Source organism: Onychomys torridus, chromosome 12, assembly GCF_903995425.1.
Source record: "Onychomys torridus chromosome 12, mOncTor1.1, whole genome shotgun sequence".
Lineage (NCBI taxonomy): Eukaryota > Metazoa > Chordata > Mammalia > Rodentia > Cricetidae > Onychomys > Onychomys torridus.
The window spans coordinates 35,369,605-35,385,007 of NC_050454.1; the positions used below are offsets into that span (position 1 = coordinate 35,369,605).

The 15,403-nt window shown below is 39.2% G+C and overlaps 1 protein-coding gene across 1 annotated transcript in view; it reads left to right on the plus strand.

Moving 5' to 3' along the window:
• Nucleotides 1-15,403, plus strand: part of LOC118593909 (ABI family member 3 binding protein) — a 207,927-nt gene that overhangs the window by 74,394 nt on the left and 118,130 nt on the right. The window contains exons 3-4 of the mRNA XM_036203506.1: nt 2,041-2,109; nt 6,631-6,763. Coding sequence (XP_036059399.1) covers nt 2,041-2,109; nt 6,631-6,763 — 202 coding nt within the window. The remainder of the gene's footprint in view (nt 1-2,040; nt 2,110-6,630; nt 6,764-15,403) is intronic.

Consider the following 15,403-nt stretch of genomic DNA (forward strand, 5'->3'; position numbering starts at 1 on the left):
CAAAAGAAGTAAAAAAGAATTTCCAGATGGTGATAGGAACCAAACATGGGGTCCCTGTGAAGGGTGCAACTATGTATATTGCATGCCCGTGAAGCTGACCATGTGTCAGTGATCTCACAAGATAATTGCACGGAATATGCAGGGTCAGCATGACATGTCATTAGTGTATAAATTTATTAACAGTTATTTTGCACACAGAAAGCATGTATCATATAGTTTGTTGACACCTATATTGTCCTTCTACCCTAATAAACTGCCCAAAGCCCATTTGGGTTGAGCATTTCTTATGGGAGTTTTAAATAAGATACACTTTCCAACCCATGGGGCTTTGGGAAGTTTGAACATACCTTACCTGTGTTCATGAGGTCATATGGTCATGTATTCATCTGGTCATGAGGTAACTATGCAACAGACACAGCCCTGAGGTGAGTTCCAAAGATTGCCAGGGTTCCTTACCTCAGTAACTAAGCAGATTATAGCAAACTGGGAGATATCGGCCATGTAAACAAAGTTGCCTCCTTAAAGTCTTGGGTAAGAAGGCCTCTTCTATAGCCACAAAGGGGAAATGTAAATACAGAATAAAAATAAAAAGGTCTTCCTGAGCAAGTAGTGCTGAGCTCTGGTTGACTGTCACAGCTAAGTAAAATTTGATGAATAAGAAGTCTCAGGTCCCAAAGTTCCTGAAGAAATATTGGGGTAGTAACTCATCAACCAGTTCAATACAATCGCTAGGTAGAATACTACTTTTCAAGTGTTTTTTGTCTATTTATATATGTTTTACCAACCAGTCATCTTGGATATACTAGTTTTTAAAAAGGCTATTTCATTAATTACTCAATCTTTACCAAATAAGCTCACATCCCTTAGCTTTAATATTGCTTCTCAGCCTTTTATCTAAGACTAAGTATTGTATCTAATATGGTTTAACATAATTTTACTTACATAATATAAGACCTAAATATTTTTAAGGCCTGTTTCTTCTGTTTCACTGATACACTGCAGTGCATGGCCCCATACTTGTGCATATAGGGCAGCAAAATAGGACTCAGTGGAGTCTAAGGAAAGATGTGAAATTGGGGATGGGCATAGGCTGAATCCATGAGTCATTGGTGGAAGAAGTAGGGGCTAAAATAGTATTAAAATAAATTGTATACACGTTTGAAATTTTCAAAGAATTAATAAATATATTAATCATATCTGGTGTGATGACTCAGAGGTTAAGAGCACTTGCTGCTCTTACAAGGACCGGGGTTTGGTTCCCAGCACCCACATGGTAGCTCACAACCACCTGTAACTCCAGTTCTAGGAGATGAGATGCCTTCTTTTGACCTCTGAGGACCCTAGGAAAGCATGTAGTGCATATTCTTACATGCAGGTGTGTGTGTAAATGAGTGTGTGGGTATAGTATAAAATTTAGAAAGGCTTTCAAAAGGGTAACAGTAGATGATGTGGGAAGAAGGGATGCAGGACACATGAGTCATGGAAGATGATAGAAAGCTATTTTTTCCCCTGGTTTCAACTTGCAGGTTTTTTTTTTTTCCTCATCTTTAGTGCTGTGTAAGAATGTACTGGCTAGTGAAAGTGTAAAACCCTAAGCAAAGCCACATAGCTTCAGAATAGACATTCTGATGTTATAGACATTCATTGAGATGCATAGGGTTTGGGACTGGGCAGGGATTTTGAGTGGTTTCCTTAAATTAGCTGTGTGATGTTTTCATTTGTGAGTTAATAAGAATAAAGTGATTTTACTTAAAAAGAAAGGTCTGTGTAGCATGTGCTTTTTAAAGACCTCTTCCCCACCCATGCCCATTTGGGTTTGAAAATATGGATCTAATTTCCATTTCTAAAACTTAATGGGCTTTTTAGAAAGTATTAATTTTCCAGCTCTTGAGTCTTCTTATTCACTGATACCAGGGTCAGAGAGAGTTTAACACCAGGAAAAGTTCATTTAGGACATGGGTGTATTAACTCCCATCCTGGTTCCAAAAGGATGTTGCTGAAAGATAATGTGTTTTTTTGTTTTTTGTTTTTTTTTTTCAGATGCGGAGCCGAAGTATCTCATAGTCGTGCGACCCGCTCCTCCTCCCAGCCAGAAGAAGTCATGTTCAGGTACAGTCTTTGCACTGCATTTTCTTGTATTTAACTATGCCCCATGTAACATACCAGAGATGAAATGCCTTGGGAAGATCTTAGCAATGTAGGTATGGTGTCAGTCCTGAATCTGCAGCTTACCCTGCTGGCCAAGCAGCATAGCCTGGTCTTAGACACTACTCTCGGCATAAGGTGGCACTGCTACTTCTTGTGACTGTCTAAGCTGAGGTTTAGACAGTTAACACACTCTCTTTGCCTTGGTTAATGGAAGGGATAAGTGAGTTAACACAGCTCCTGCCCTGTGATAAGTGTCATGTTGGCCAATTCCTGCTGGCCTGTTTCTATTGTGTAAGGGTGGCCTCTTGCCCACTCTTGGCCTTTCAGATTTTAAAGACAGAGATTTATAACTAACCTTGGCTTTAGGAAGCCATTTATGTTTGAAAAGGATAACTCATTTGTGTATATACTGAAGGGATTGGCACTTTGGTTTTATTTACTCTGTGTCTCTCCTTTCTGGACTTCGCTCCAACCAGGAAGGCTGGAGACAGAAAATGGATAACATACATATCCATAAGAGTAAAACTTCAACATGACTGTGATACTTGTTGCCAGGAGCCTAAATCACCTTGGAAACACACCTCTTGGCACACCTGTTAGAGATTACTTAGCCTCTGGGTATGCCTATGAGGGCTTATGTGAATTAGGTCTTTCCTTCTCAATTAACCTAACAGTGGGCAGTAGGGTCCCCTGAGTTTCCATCCTGGACCACATAAAAGGAAGAGAATGCATGAATCCATCCCTCTGCCTCTTGGTTGTGGATGTGCCTCCAACCAGACCAGCAATCTAAGCTCCTGCTGCCTCTACTTCTCTGCTGAATGAGTTACCCTTGAATCATGAGCCAAAATAAACCCTTTCTCCTTGAAGTTGCTCTTGCTGGTGGGGTATTTAACCACAGCAGCAGGAGAAAAACACTAAAGACAAAAGATGAAAAGCTTGCCATGTCTAATTAGTAAGACTTCATCCGAGCATTGCTCTGAAAGAAAATGTTGCGTCCTCTAACAGAGCGTTCACCTTCCTTCTTGTGCGCAGTATTGACTACAGAGTTTTACTTTGCTTTTTCTAGTGTGAACTCTTCTCCACTCAATAATTTCCTAACCACTTTCATCTTTGAGTAACGCTGGATGCCACACAGAAAAGCATCTTTGTGTTTGTTTTGCTTATCTGGGGGGATAAGATGGGAGGAATAGCATTTGATACTTCTACCACACTGAGCATAGGTGCCTTGGCTACTCTGAATTTGTACTCAGTGAATTACCACAGGGCTGGTCACCAGAACTCAGGTTCCAGTACCCTTCTCTCCTTTTCTTTGACTTTCATTATTTCTTTTACAAGTAGCATTAAATGATCAAGCATTCTGAGAAATATCTATATCCCTCTCCCACCTCTTATCTCAAAGCAAAGGGGAAAACTCGGTATCAAGAGAGTGCCTCAAAATTTTGAACAATAAGGTCAAATGTCTGTGGTGTCCTAGAATGTGATTTCATTTGGCTAGTCACTGACCTGTTTGTTCATGTGACCCTGATCATATGAATAAAAGTTTATAAGGAAAATGAGACCACTGAGGCTTTTGGGGCTCAAGTAATAATTCCTACCTTCGTTTCATGTCAAGGTTGCTGACGCTGGCCATGGAGATTATTTCTCACTTCTCATTCCCAGCTCAGGAAGCTGTGTCATCCTGCTCAGCAGGAGAGAGTCCACCTTTCCTCTTGGGCAGTGGATGTAGTTTCTGGTTTTGTATTCTGCATCTGGGAGAGATGCAATGACTAATGGAATCACTTCCATTTGTTTTAGATTTGCATCTGCCACATAGGTTCTAATTAGCTAATCTTTTTCGTATTAAAATTTCCAAGTTAGTGACATACTTGTTTGATTATGCAAACTTAGGATCCCTTGGGGAATGAAGTATACATTTTTCATCTCTGAAGCTGCATTTCATCTCCTCATACACTGTGAGTTGAGCCAAGGATTCACTACAAAGGAAACTAGAAAATAATCAAGGAAGTCCAAATATGAGTTTTTATCTTGCATTCTATGTAACTTTGGACACCCTTTTCTGGCCCTTATTATTCATCTCTAAAATAATGCTGTTGTATTACATTCATGACAATCATCTCAGAAACAGGAAGATTAGTATAAATCACCTCAGTGTTTGTTTCCAAGCTGTGTGTGCCTCCTACCTTCAATCAAGAGTCTCCTATCTTCTTGGAGGTCAAATGTAGACCATTCAAATCACCATCTACAAGGCATGATGACAGGCACATCTGAAAAGGTTTATAGAGAGTAGCACATGCATGTCTGCAGCCAACAACTATTATAATATTCATAAATTACTTTAGACATCATTAAGAGGTCAAATTTCCTAGTTAACTTTCTAATGTTATGTTACTATGCCAAACACCCAAGATAATCTTAGTTTTAGAAGGTTGATTCCATAATCAATAGACCCCATTCTTCAGGGTTATGGTGAGACATCATGGCAGGAAGGCATTAATACTCATCTTATGATCAGAATTCAAAAAATGAGACAGAAGAGACTGGGATTCCATAATCCCCTTTTAGGGTATATCCCAAAGATCTAAATCCTTCCCATTATGGCCTACTTCTTGTAGTAACTCCCAGTAACAGCATGGGATGAAAACCAAGCCTTTACATTGTGACATTCATTCAAATCATAGAACCATATGTAGTAAAAAAAATTACTATGTATTTTCTAAAAGTTGAAGAGGGTTTTTGTTACATCATAAGGAAATGCCAGATGTTTAAAGATATAGATTTACTCTGCTTTGAATATTACACAATGTATGCAGATATTGAAAGATATGGCACCCCATAAATAAGCCAGCTGCATTAGAATGAGGCATTTTTATACCACTGGGTTGTATAAATCCTGGGTTCAGAGGCTTTCTTCCTGGAGTTATAATTGACAGACCTTAGAGAAACAGATATGACAGTTTCTAAGAGCATTTGATTCAAATAGTCACATTACACTCACCTATGGGTCTTACACACTTTACTAAAGGTCCCAGGCACTGTGCTGTATTGTTCCAAGCCCACCAGACTGAGAGAACCAAAGTCCTTCCTATAGTTGACACAATATGCCCAGTCTCATAAAGCAAAGAGGAAATTCAGTAGGGATGCAGTTTTATGAGACTTAGTTTTTGAATTTATTTCCCTGGTTGAACCTGTGTCTAAGGTTCTTCCTTTTCCTGTCTTCTCATTTATATAGTTTCAAATAATTTTTAAAATTGAAATGCCTACCCCATACCCTTACCCCCTTGTGCTTGAAAAGACTCTATACTCATTCACTAGCATAACTTGTGATATTTCCCCAATTCTATTAGTCCCTGCAATAACAACTGTGCTTCTTGTATTATTCCCACCTTACCAGCATTATTTCAAATGTGTGTACCTTTCCAATTGTGTGCTTACTGTAAGCATAGGCCTGTTACAATATCATATCAAGGGAGCTGACACTGTAAGGTAAGATTTTTTTTTAAAATATGACATACAGCTTCCATAATGTTATATCCTCTTTGGAGGGTAATAATTCAGTCTAGAACAGTGGTTCTCGACCTTCCTAATGTTGCAACCTTTTAATACAGTACCACATGATGTAATGACCCCCAATCATACAATTTTAGTTGTTGTGTCATAACTGTAATTTTGCTACTGTTATAAATTGTAATGTAAATATCTGATATGCAGGATATCTGATTTGTGACCCCCAAAGGGCTCATGACCCACAGGTTGAGAACCATTGGTCTATAAGGCACATTTTAAATTTTATCTGTGAAAGAAATAAAGCAAATGGAATGTGTATACACAGAGGTGTAAGTATGTGTCTGGGTGCTTACTTCACTAATCATAGCCAACACCTGCGTAACTATGTGACTCACGGGACAACTAAAGCTAGGTATCATCACATATGGTTTATATGTGTGTATATGTCCATGTACATATATAAACATGCACACCCAAGATCAATAAAGTATTTCCTTTGATGTTTAAATTCATGGACAGAAAATCAATCTTGTAGGCTATATGAAAAGGCGTGAAATTCTCAAAGAATTTATAAAAATTATATGATTTTAAAAAGCATCCTCATGAAGCCCAGAAATGACTCAGAAAAATATCTGACATGATAAAAGCTACAACAAAAAGAAAGGAATATCATTCTACCAAGTCGTCTTTGTGTGTGCATTTGACTCAGAACGTCAATTAAAAGGTTCTGCGTCCTCACCGCAGCTCCCGACGACACTGAGATGATGGAAAATGTGTTGGAGAGGCAGGAAAGAAGGAGGAGTGGAGTGGGCTGTTTTATTTGTTTCTAATCAATATTTTTAAATTTTCTTTTTTGGGGGAGATGCTGTGGAGGCACTGGGATCAGGTTGCATGATGTGAAATTGCCAATGAATCAATAAAAAATTCTGCTGCCATAAAGATCCTGCGTCTGGAGCTAACTGTGTGCTGCCTCCCCAGGCAAATCTCGGTCTCGAAAACCTCTGCAGCTGGTGGTTGGTACGTTGTCGCCAAGCTCAGTCTTCCTGTCCTGGGGTTTCCTCATCAATCCGCACCACGACTGGACGTTGCCAAGTCACTGTCCCAATGACAGGTAATTCCCCATACTGGAAGTTACTTTTCACTACTTTTGATAGCATTGACGCATGCTTAGAAAAATGTGCAAATTTTTGGGCCTTTAGCATTTACTTAACACCTATTGGCCATATAATTGTTCTAGGTATTTGAGGTACCTAGATATCTAGTACAGGGACCCTGCCATTGACAGAGCTGGGATCTATCTGAGTAGAAAACAAATGGATGTATGAGCAAACACAAAGGGAAGGATCAAATACCAAATGGGCAGTGTCGTGCAGCATGGGCGTTATCGATTATGCAGAGGGCACAGAGACATGAACTAAAGACTATATCTGTCTGTCTATCTATTATAAAGATATCGTGTGTTTGTGTTTGTGTGTGTGCACACGCATGTGTATGTATCCTTTCAAATAATCAGAAATACTCCTTATTTTACTCACTACTAGGCCCATGTCTTATTTTACTCAGTTGATTGATTCTTGAAAGTACTTATTTTTAATAATAATTGCAGTTGTTAGTGGATGCCATTTCTAAAAATCTAAACACATTGAGATAGGCTCCTATTCTGAGACTCAGGTGACCTTGAGCTCACTGATCTTCCTGCCTCCACCTCCCAAGTATTGATCTTTGATCTGAAAATTCAAGAGTGTTTGAAGCAGAAGTCCTTGAAGTGTGGTCTCAAATCAAGCTCCATCACTATTGCCATCTTTGGGGAACATGTAACATGCAAACTGAAGGTTCGCCCATCCCTAGACTTCATTGGGTCAGAAACTAAATGTGGGTCTCAACTATTTGTGTTTCAACAAGAATTCTAGATGATGCTGTTGTCCACTGATGTCGAGGAAAACTGGCTTAGGAAACTAGATGTGCACACATGGGAGAGTTAAGCAGAGGTGGAGCAGAGAGGTGGTGTTTGGCAGAACAATTAACGGTTATGTTTTCAGATAACTGCAACTCATTTTTCCTTCAACCCAACACAGTCTTTGGCTCTGTCTGAAATGAGCAGTGAGTTAAATACTGAACCTTGATCCTAAATGGCTTATGCAGGGTATTTGCTTCTCATAAGTATTTACTACATAAGTATCAGGATTCAAAAGTTATAACTGCATACATTTGCAAAAATCTCAAACTTTGAGACATTTGAAAAGGGGGTTTGGTAGTTCTTGTTTCAAATACACTAGAAATTATTTCAAATTTGAGAAAAGTTGCATTTCTGCTTTAAAATAAAAATGTGAGGTGTAATTTAAATATAGTAAAATCTATAAAGCTTGTACAGTTTAAGGTATAAATTTTGATATATTTTATAACATTAAGAAATAGAAGAGAGTATCTTATTCTTTGCACCTTGGGCAGTTGTTGGCATCTGTGTTAATCACCTACTGCAAATAGATGTTTCTTTGATGAGGGTTGAGAGATGCACTCATCTATGTGTATAAGGATACATCATTAGGAGTCTGTTAATACTATGTCCCTTTAGCAACATTCTAGTAATAGGCTCTTGCTGAGGGCCTATGACCTATTTAGCCCAAAGTTCTTGGCCTAGCAAATGGTGCCAGGTATGGGTTTCATTCTGTGGTATGACACTTAAGTCCACCAGAAAGTGGCTGGTTACTCCATGATGTTCCTTCCACAATATCACTGGTGAGCATATCTTGCAAGGCCAGTCATTGTTGTAGCTCTCAAGGCACAGCTGGGTAAGATGATGACTTTTTTCCTCTGGTAGAATGCACAGCACCTTCAAGCACTATGGAAGCTAGCCAGTAGGGATGAAACTTCCAGATCAGGAGCAGCTTGATTTCTCCATGTTCTATGACTCTAGCAATAGGGTCTTATTGTCAAGTTCTGAAAGGTAACAAAGGCCAATGGCAATAGCCTAGAATGTTTGGGTGTCTATGGGAGTTCATTGACCAACATCCAAAAGAAGAAATTCTTTCCTTGCACTGGGTTTTTTTTTTTTTTTTAATCTATTAGCTTGTGATGTCTAGTAACACTGTTGGCCTGTGAGTAGGAAGTGAGGTCCTATTGGAGGAGGGAGGTGAGTATGATCAAAACATATTATATGAAATTCTCAAAAAAACAAAAAAAAACAAACAAAAAAACAGAAACAAAAACAAATAGAATTCCAGAAAGTACCCTCTCCTAGAAACATCCCTTGATTGGATTTTTATTAGAATAGATTAGTTTTGCCTCCTATAAAATCTGTATAAATGAAGTCACATTGCGTGGGAGGGTTGGTCTGTCTTCATTCCCTCATCATGCTTTTAAATTTCATTTCTAACATTTCAGGTGTCAAAAGTCTACTATTTTTATTATTACTGAGTAACATTCCAGTATGTGAATATTCTAGTTTATTATACATTCTTTTTTATTTTATTTTATAATTTAATTTAATTTTACATATCAGCCACAGATTCCCCTGTCTTCCCTCCTCCTGCGCCCCCCCCGGCCCTCCCCCCAGCCCACCCCCCTTTCCCATCTCCTTCAGGGCAAGGACTCCCCTGGGAATTCAGCTCAGCCTGGTAGGTTTAGTCCAGGCAGGTCCAGTCCCCTCCTCCCTTCACCCAGGCTGAGCAAAGTGTCCCTGCATAGGCCCCAGGTTCCAAACAGCCAGCTCATGTACTAAGGACAGGTCTGGGTCCCACTGCCTGGGTGCCTCTCAAACAGTTCAAGCAAATCAACTGTCTCATTTATCCAGAGGACCTGATCTAGTTGGTTCATAGTTCATGTGTTTCCACTAGTTTGGCTATTTGTCCCTGTGCTTTTTCCAATCATGGTCTCAGCAATTCTCGCTCATATAATCCCTCCTCTTTCTCGCCGATTGGACTCCCAGAGCTCCACCTAGGGCCTGGCCGAGGATCTCTGAATCCACTTCCATCAGTCATTGGATGAGAGTTCTACCATAACAGTTAGGGTGTTTGGCCATCCAATAACTAGAGTAGGTCAGTTCAGGCTTTCTCTCGACCATTGCCAGAAGACCCAGCTATGAATGCTTAATCATACCACAAGGGCACATGCTCAGCTATGTTCATAGCAGCATTATTTGTAATAGCCAGAACCTGGAAACAACCTAGATGCCCTTCAACTGAAGAATGGATAAAGAAAATGTGGTACATATACACAATGGAGTACTACTCAGAAGAGAAAAACAATGACATCATGAGGTTTGCAGGCAAATGGATGGATCTAGAAAAAATCCTGATTGAGGTAATCCAACTCAGAAAGATAAACATGGTATGTACTCACTCATAGGTGGATACTTGATGTAAAACAAAGGATGACTAGACTGCTACACAACTCCAGGGAGGCTACCTAGAAAACAGGACCCTAAGAAAGGCACAGGGATCACCCAATGACAGAGAAATGGATGAGATCTACATGAGCAAACTGGACGTGGGGCCAGGGGGTAATGAAGGGCAAGGTTCAAGGGAAAGAGCTTAGGGGAGTGGGAGATCCCAGCTGGATCAAGAACAGAGAGGGAGAACAAGGAAAAAGAGACCAAGAGAAATGAAGACCACATGAGAATAGGAAAAAGCAAAGTGCTATAGAGGTCCCCAGAAATCCACAAAGTTTATTATATATTTTGCTGGTGGGTACAAGAATTGTATTGATGAGTCTGTAGAGATGGCTTAGTGGTTAAGAGCTCACTGGCCGCTCTTCCAGAGGACCAGCTTTCAACTCCCAGTACCCAAATGGCAGTTCACAACCATCTTACCTCCAGTTCTAGAGGATACGGTAACTTCTTTTGTCCTCTGAGGGCACTGCACACATAGACCCATATATGTACATACAGGCAAAAATACCAATGCAGATCAAAAATAATAAAATAAAACTGTGTTGTGATTGTTTTTATGTCTATAGCTTCTATAAACATTTTCACACAAGACTTTGAGTATATTATCTAATCTCTTGGGAGGAAAGTACCTCCAATTGGAGTTGCGGTGTTGCAGGAGTGCGTGCTAAATGTATATTTAACTGTCTCTCTGGCTTCATCTACATTCCCTTAAGCAGGCTGTGAGAGCTCTGCTTGCTGTAAATCCCTTTCAGTGTTTTGTGTTGTGACATGTTTTAGCTGTAGCTCTCCTAGAGTAGTGTTGAACCATTCCACTTAACACACACTTCCCTTGCTCTGAGGATAGCTGAGTTTTGGGGCTGTGAGATTATTTTTGTAGGGTTTTAGTCTTGTTTAAACTGAGCTGGAATGAAAAGCCTTTTAAAGTCTTTGCAAGTTCTCAAAAGTACTGTTTAAATTACTTTGATTGGGAAATCTAAGCTGAAAAGGAATGAAATCAAATTTTCCTTCCTGTGTCCATGGTCCTCAAGGAATAAAATACTTGGAAGAAAGCATGTGGATGATTATTTCCAAAACTCTTTTTTTAAAAAAATAATTTTTAAATGTTTCAAAAAATCTGAAATATTTCTTATTTCACCCACCACTAAGTCCATGACTTATTTTACTTGGAAAATACTCTTGAAAGTGCATATTTGTTTTATGATAATTCCAGGTTTTAGTGGAGTAGTTCAGCATGCCAACACTGGGAAAATAATGCGCTGGTTGATTTGTACCCCCCCCAAAAAAAAAACCCCAAACAAAAACAACAAAGAAAGAAAGAAGAATAGAGAGGAATGCGGGGTGAAGCAGAAAAAGAGGAAGGGAATGTGATAGTCTTACAGCAAAATGCAGTTTGATTTTAAGGGTTGCTCAGCTGGCTTGATGAATCCTTGAGGGGATATGTTCCACCAAGGTCAATAGCAGCCAGGGGAATTCTTGGAGCATGTGCAGTAAGTGCCTTCCAGTGCCTTGTGACTTTCCTTTATTTATACTTGAGTAACGCTGACCTTTTCACGATGAATTTATCTACTCTTGGTTCTGATGGACACGGGTTGCCATAGTTGGCAGCACAGATGGACAGAGCATTTAGAGGATGTCAGAGCAGATGGCTAAGAGCTAGGTCATAGAGTCTGAGACTTTCTGACTCAGATCATAAATACATCTCAGCCTTACCCCTGGCTCACCAATTCTGGCCCTGCCCATTTCCTTAAATAAATGGAGTTATGTGTATCAAATAACAGTATTAAAATCCTGCTTTGAGTAAAGTGTTCAGAAAAATCAGTATCATCTCAAAATGATTGTGTCTTTTCAAATCTGATTTGGAAAAAAAGGGACCTGTTAAGATAGGACTTGGAGAAGAATTAGGGAGTCGAGGCTGAAAAGAAACATTTTAAGTGCTTGTAGATTCTGCTTTTCTAGGCAGCTTTGCTCCCAAGTCGGCACAGTTAGTAATGAGCTGACATTCTAAAGCTTTTGTCGTGTTTGAGAAAAATGAGCAGTGCTGATGTAAAAGCACCAAAAATACTGTACACATTCTAAACACCCAAATGCCTCTTCCAGAACTGCACAGAATTAGGAACAGACCTGGAGAAATCTACCCTCATAGAGTCTTGCTGCTTTTTTATGAGGTTAGACCAATCCAATGGGTTAGAATAAGCAACAGCAGCTAAAGGGAACGATGAGGTCTTGAAATTTAAAGACCAACATAGCAGAGATTCCTTTTCAGCCTTACCTTCTCTAAAAGCCCCTGGAAACCACTTTAAAAACCACTGGCTGCCCTTGGATTGCCACAGAAACACAAGTGGGGTTGTTTTAAACCAATGAACCTTCTGTAAAGACTGATTTATAAAAAACCATTTCACATTGTTTTCGAGAAACCTCCATTATCCCATGCAGAGAACCTACTGGACAAGTTCTTCCTTTATGCCTTGACTTTGGGCTTTCCATACCAAAGCTCTGACTTAGTAAGTTTCCAGTGAGGACAGCTCATGTTCTGCTGTGTGCTTGGGTGTTTTCATGGGCTGCTGCTCTGGCTTTGTGGCCCATTTCTAGCCCTGCTTTCACGCAGTTTGTCTAGGTCCTCCAAGATTTCGGGTCTTCCCCAGTTGGAAAATAGATGTGTTTTGTTTATGGTTGTATGCACAATGTTCTTTGAAAGGAAGAAGGGAACATTTGTTGTCAGTCTAAGACCAAAAGAGGACTTTCCAAGCATAGAGGAAGGACATGATTTTTTTTTTTTTTTTTAGCCAAAATTTGATTTAACATGATTGCCTCTTTGTCCTCCTATTCTCTCAGCTTGTCAAGGGTTTCAAGATTGCTTCTTCAGCATTATAATTTGTTTATTTGTCTAACATTTTCATGTTTTATTTGTTTAGTATAGAATTAGCATTCTAGTTTTTTATTATTCAAGAGGGAATTTTACTTTTATTATATAATTTTTTCTTCTAGACTTCCTAAGAAGTAGGCTTTTCCCCTGTCTGTGAATTCTCACTTATTAAACCTGGATCCTTGTTACTACCTTGCTTTGAAGTATAGTGCTTTGTGAGGGTAGGGATCATGTCCCCAGGCTGGTTTAAGTAAATGGTTAAACAGGGAACTGTCCTCATTTTCTGATATGTTATTATTACCTCAAAATCAACCTAACAAAATTGAACTGATACTCTTTTTCTGGAAACATAATCTCACTTCCCTTATTACTTTGGAATATATTGAAATTCTCCTTACACCCTAACTTGGGTATTCATTTACTTTTTGTATTTCCTTTTCTGTAGTGTCTAAAGGTCCCATGTCTTCCTGGTTTTGCTTGGGAGAAGTATTCATATCTATGCCCTTATCTTTTCCTTCTCTGTTCCCACATAGCCAGTCCAAACTAAAAGTACTTCTCTGTACTCCATATCCTGACAGTAGCACACTGGCTGTGTTCCCTGGATCTTTTCATCTCTTAGTCCTCCTATACACCTACAGTAATGCTAAAGAAATCTAGAAAATCACTATCAGCTTACGCCTGCGCCCCAATTTCATCTTTACCTCTGTTCACATCTCTCTCCTCCAAGGATCTCATCTCTGATTTCAGCGCTCTTGATTCCATTTCTTCCCCCATCCTTTAAGCCTTTGGCTCCTTCATGGTCAGTCTCTTCTCTTTCAGCCGCTCTTTCAATGACACTGATATTGTTCCTACTGTGTGCAAACAGACTCAAGGTTTCCATGGCCACATCCTTCCTAAGAAATCTTCTCTTGATCCTGATCTGTCTTCCATACTTCTTTTTTTTTTTTAAAATCTCTTTCCTTGATCTTCAAGGCGTTGCCTATGTTCTTGACTTTTACAGCATCCCCATCCATTTTTACTGGCTCACATCCCCTTCCCTCTGTTTCCCTGAGATGTGTTTGTCATCAATGATCTGTTTATTACTAAATCCAGTAGAATTTCTAAGCTATTATCTTCTCTATAGGATTATTGGCAAGATGATCAGCTTATTTAGTATTAACGTTATTTAGAAGAGATGAGTGCAGGAGAAATAATGTGAGGAAGAATGCATGGGTCTGAAAAGAGATTAGACATGAAGGGCTAAGGACTCAGGAGCCCACAGAAATGTGGATATGTAAGGACTGAACTCAGGGAAGTTTTAAGGTAGACATGAAACTTATGGAAGCTTATTTCATTCATTGTATTTTCTCATTAGAAGATTCTGTCTGATAAAGATGGCACACAACAGAGTATAATGGTACATGGATAGTTTTATTATTAAGAAGGTGGAAAAAAGTAGATTATGCTTGTAGTGAAACCTATTGACAGATCTCAAAACACCTACACAACTTCCTGGGGAGATCAAAGGAAATGTTGATGTGCTTACAAGGTAAGAACGTAGTATAAATCATCAGGAAATCTACTCTCCTGACGTTAGAGGAAAGGCAGGGGAGATACTGAGAGGATGGAGTGACTCTTGGTGGCTCCAGTCCCTGTGAAGCAAGGACATTAACAAATGGGGTGCTGGGAGGAATCTGGTGGTTCAAGGATGGGAAATATATAGTGCCCATGTTTGGAGGAATACAATTGTGTCAAATGCACGTCTTCCTGAAAAAGTGTAAGTCCATAAAGTGGCTAATGATGGGAGAGTTTGCAAGGAATAAATTAATTATGATGTTCTTCACTTTCCTTCTAATTATAGTTCACTGCCTGCCGCTACATCACAAATTTAGTTTTTGCCTCAGGGAGAGTTTTAGAATAGAATATCTAATCTGTATGTTGCTGAAATAAATTTCTATAAACAGAATCTCAAAAGGTGTTTAGTACAAAACCTCTTGAGAAAGTTTATTTGTACAAAGGAATAGCTCCCCTCAGGTCATGCTGTTGCTGGTAGTAGACTAATGGTCAATCCACTCTTTAAGGCACTATTTTTTTTTTAAAGAGGCTTTCACTGTGTAGCCCAGGATAGCCTTGCATTCATGATCTTCCCAGGTTAGTGCTTTGATGGCAAGTGAGTATCACCATGCTCCAGCTTGCTCTCTCTGTTTTAAAAAGACCCAGAGCCTTTCTATATGGTTGTGCTCAAAATTATTAGCAAAAACTCATATAATCAACATTTGATCCTGAATGTTTCCAGACAATGAGGAGAATGTTGACTATGTATTGAATATGTTTAATATACAGTAAAAAACAAGTTTAAAAGACTCGAACAATACAAAATTGAATACTCTCTGATTCTGGGTCATTTTATGTTTATTTTCATTTACTTTTTCCAAGCACCACAGCAGAAAGAGAATTCAGGGCAGACCAGAAGTATAGCTTGGGACTCAGAAAAGAGGATATAGGGTTTGATTATCTAGCTT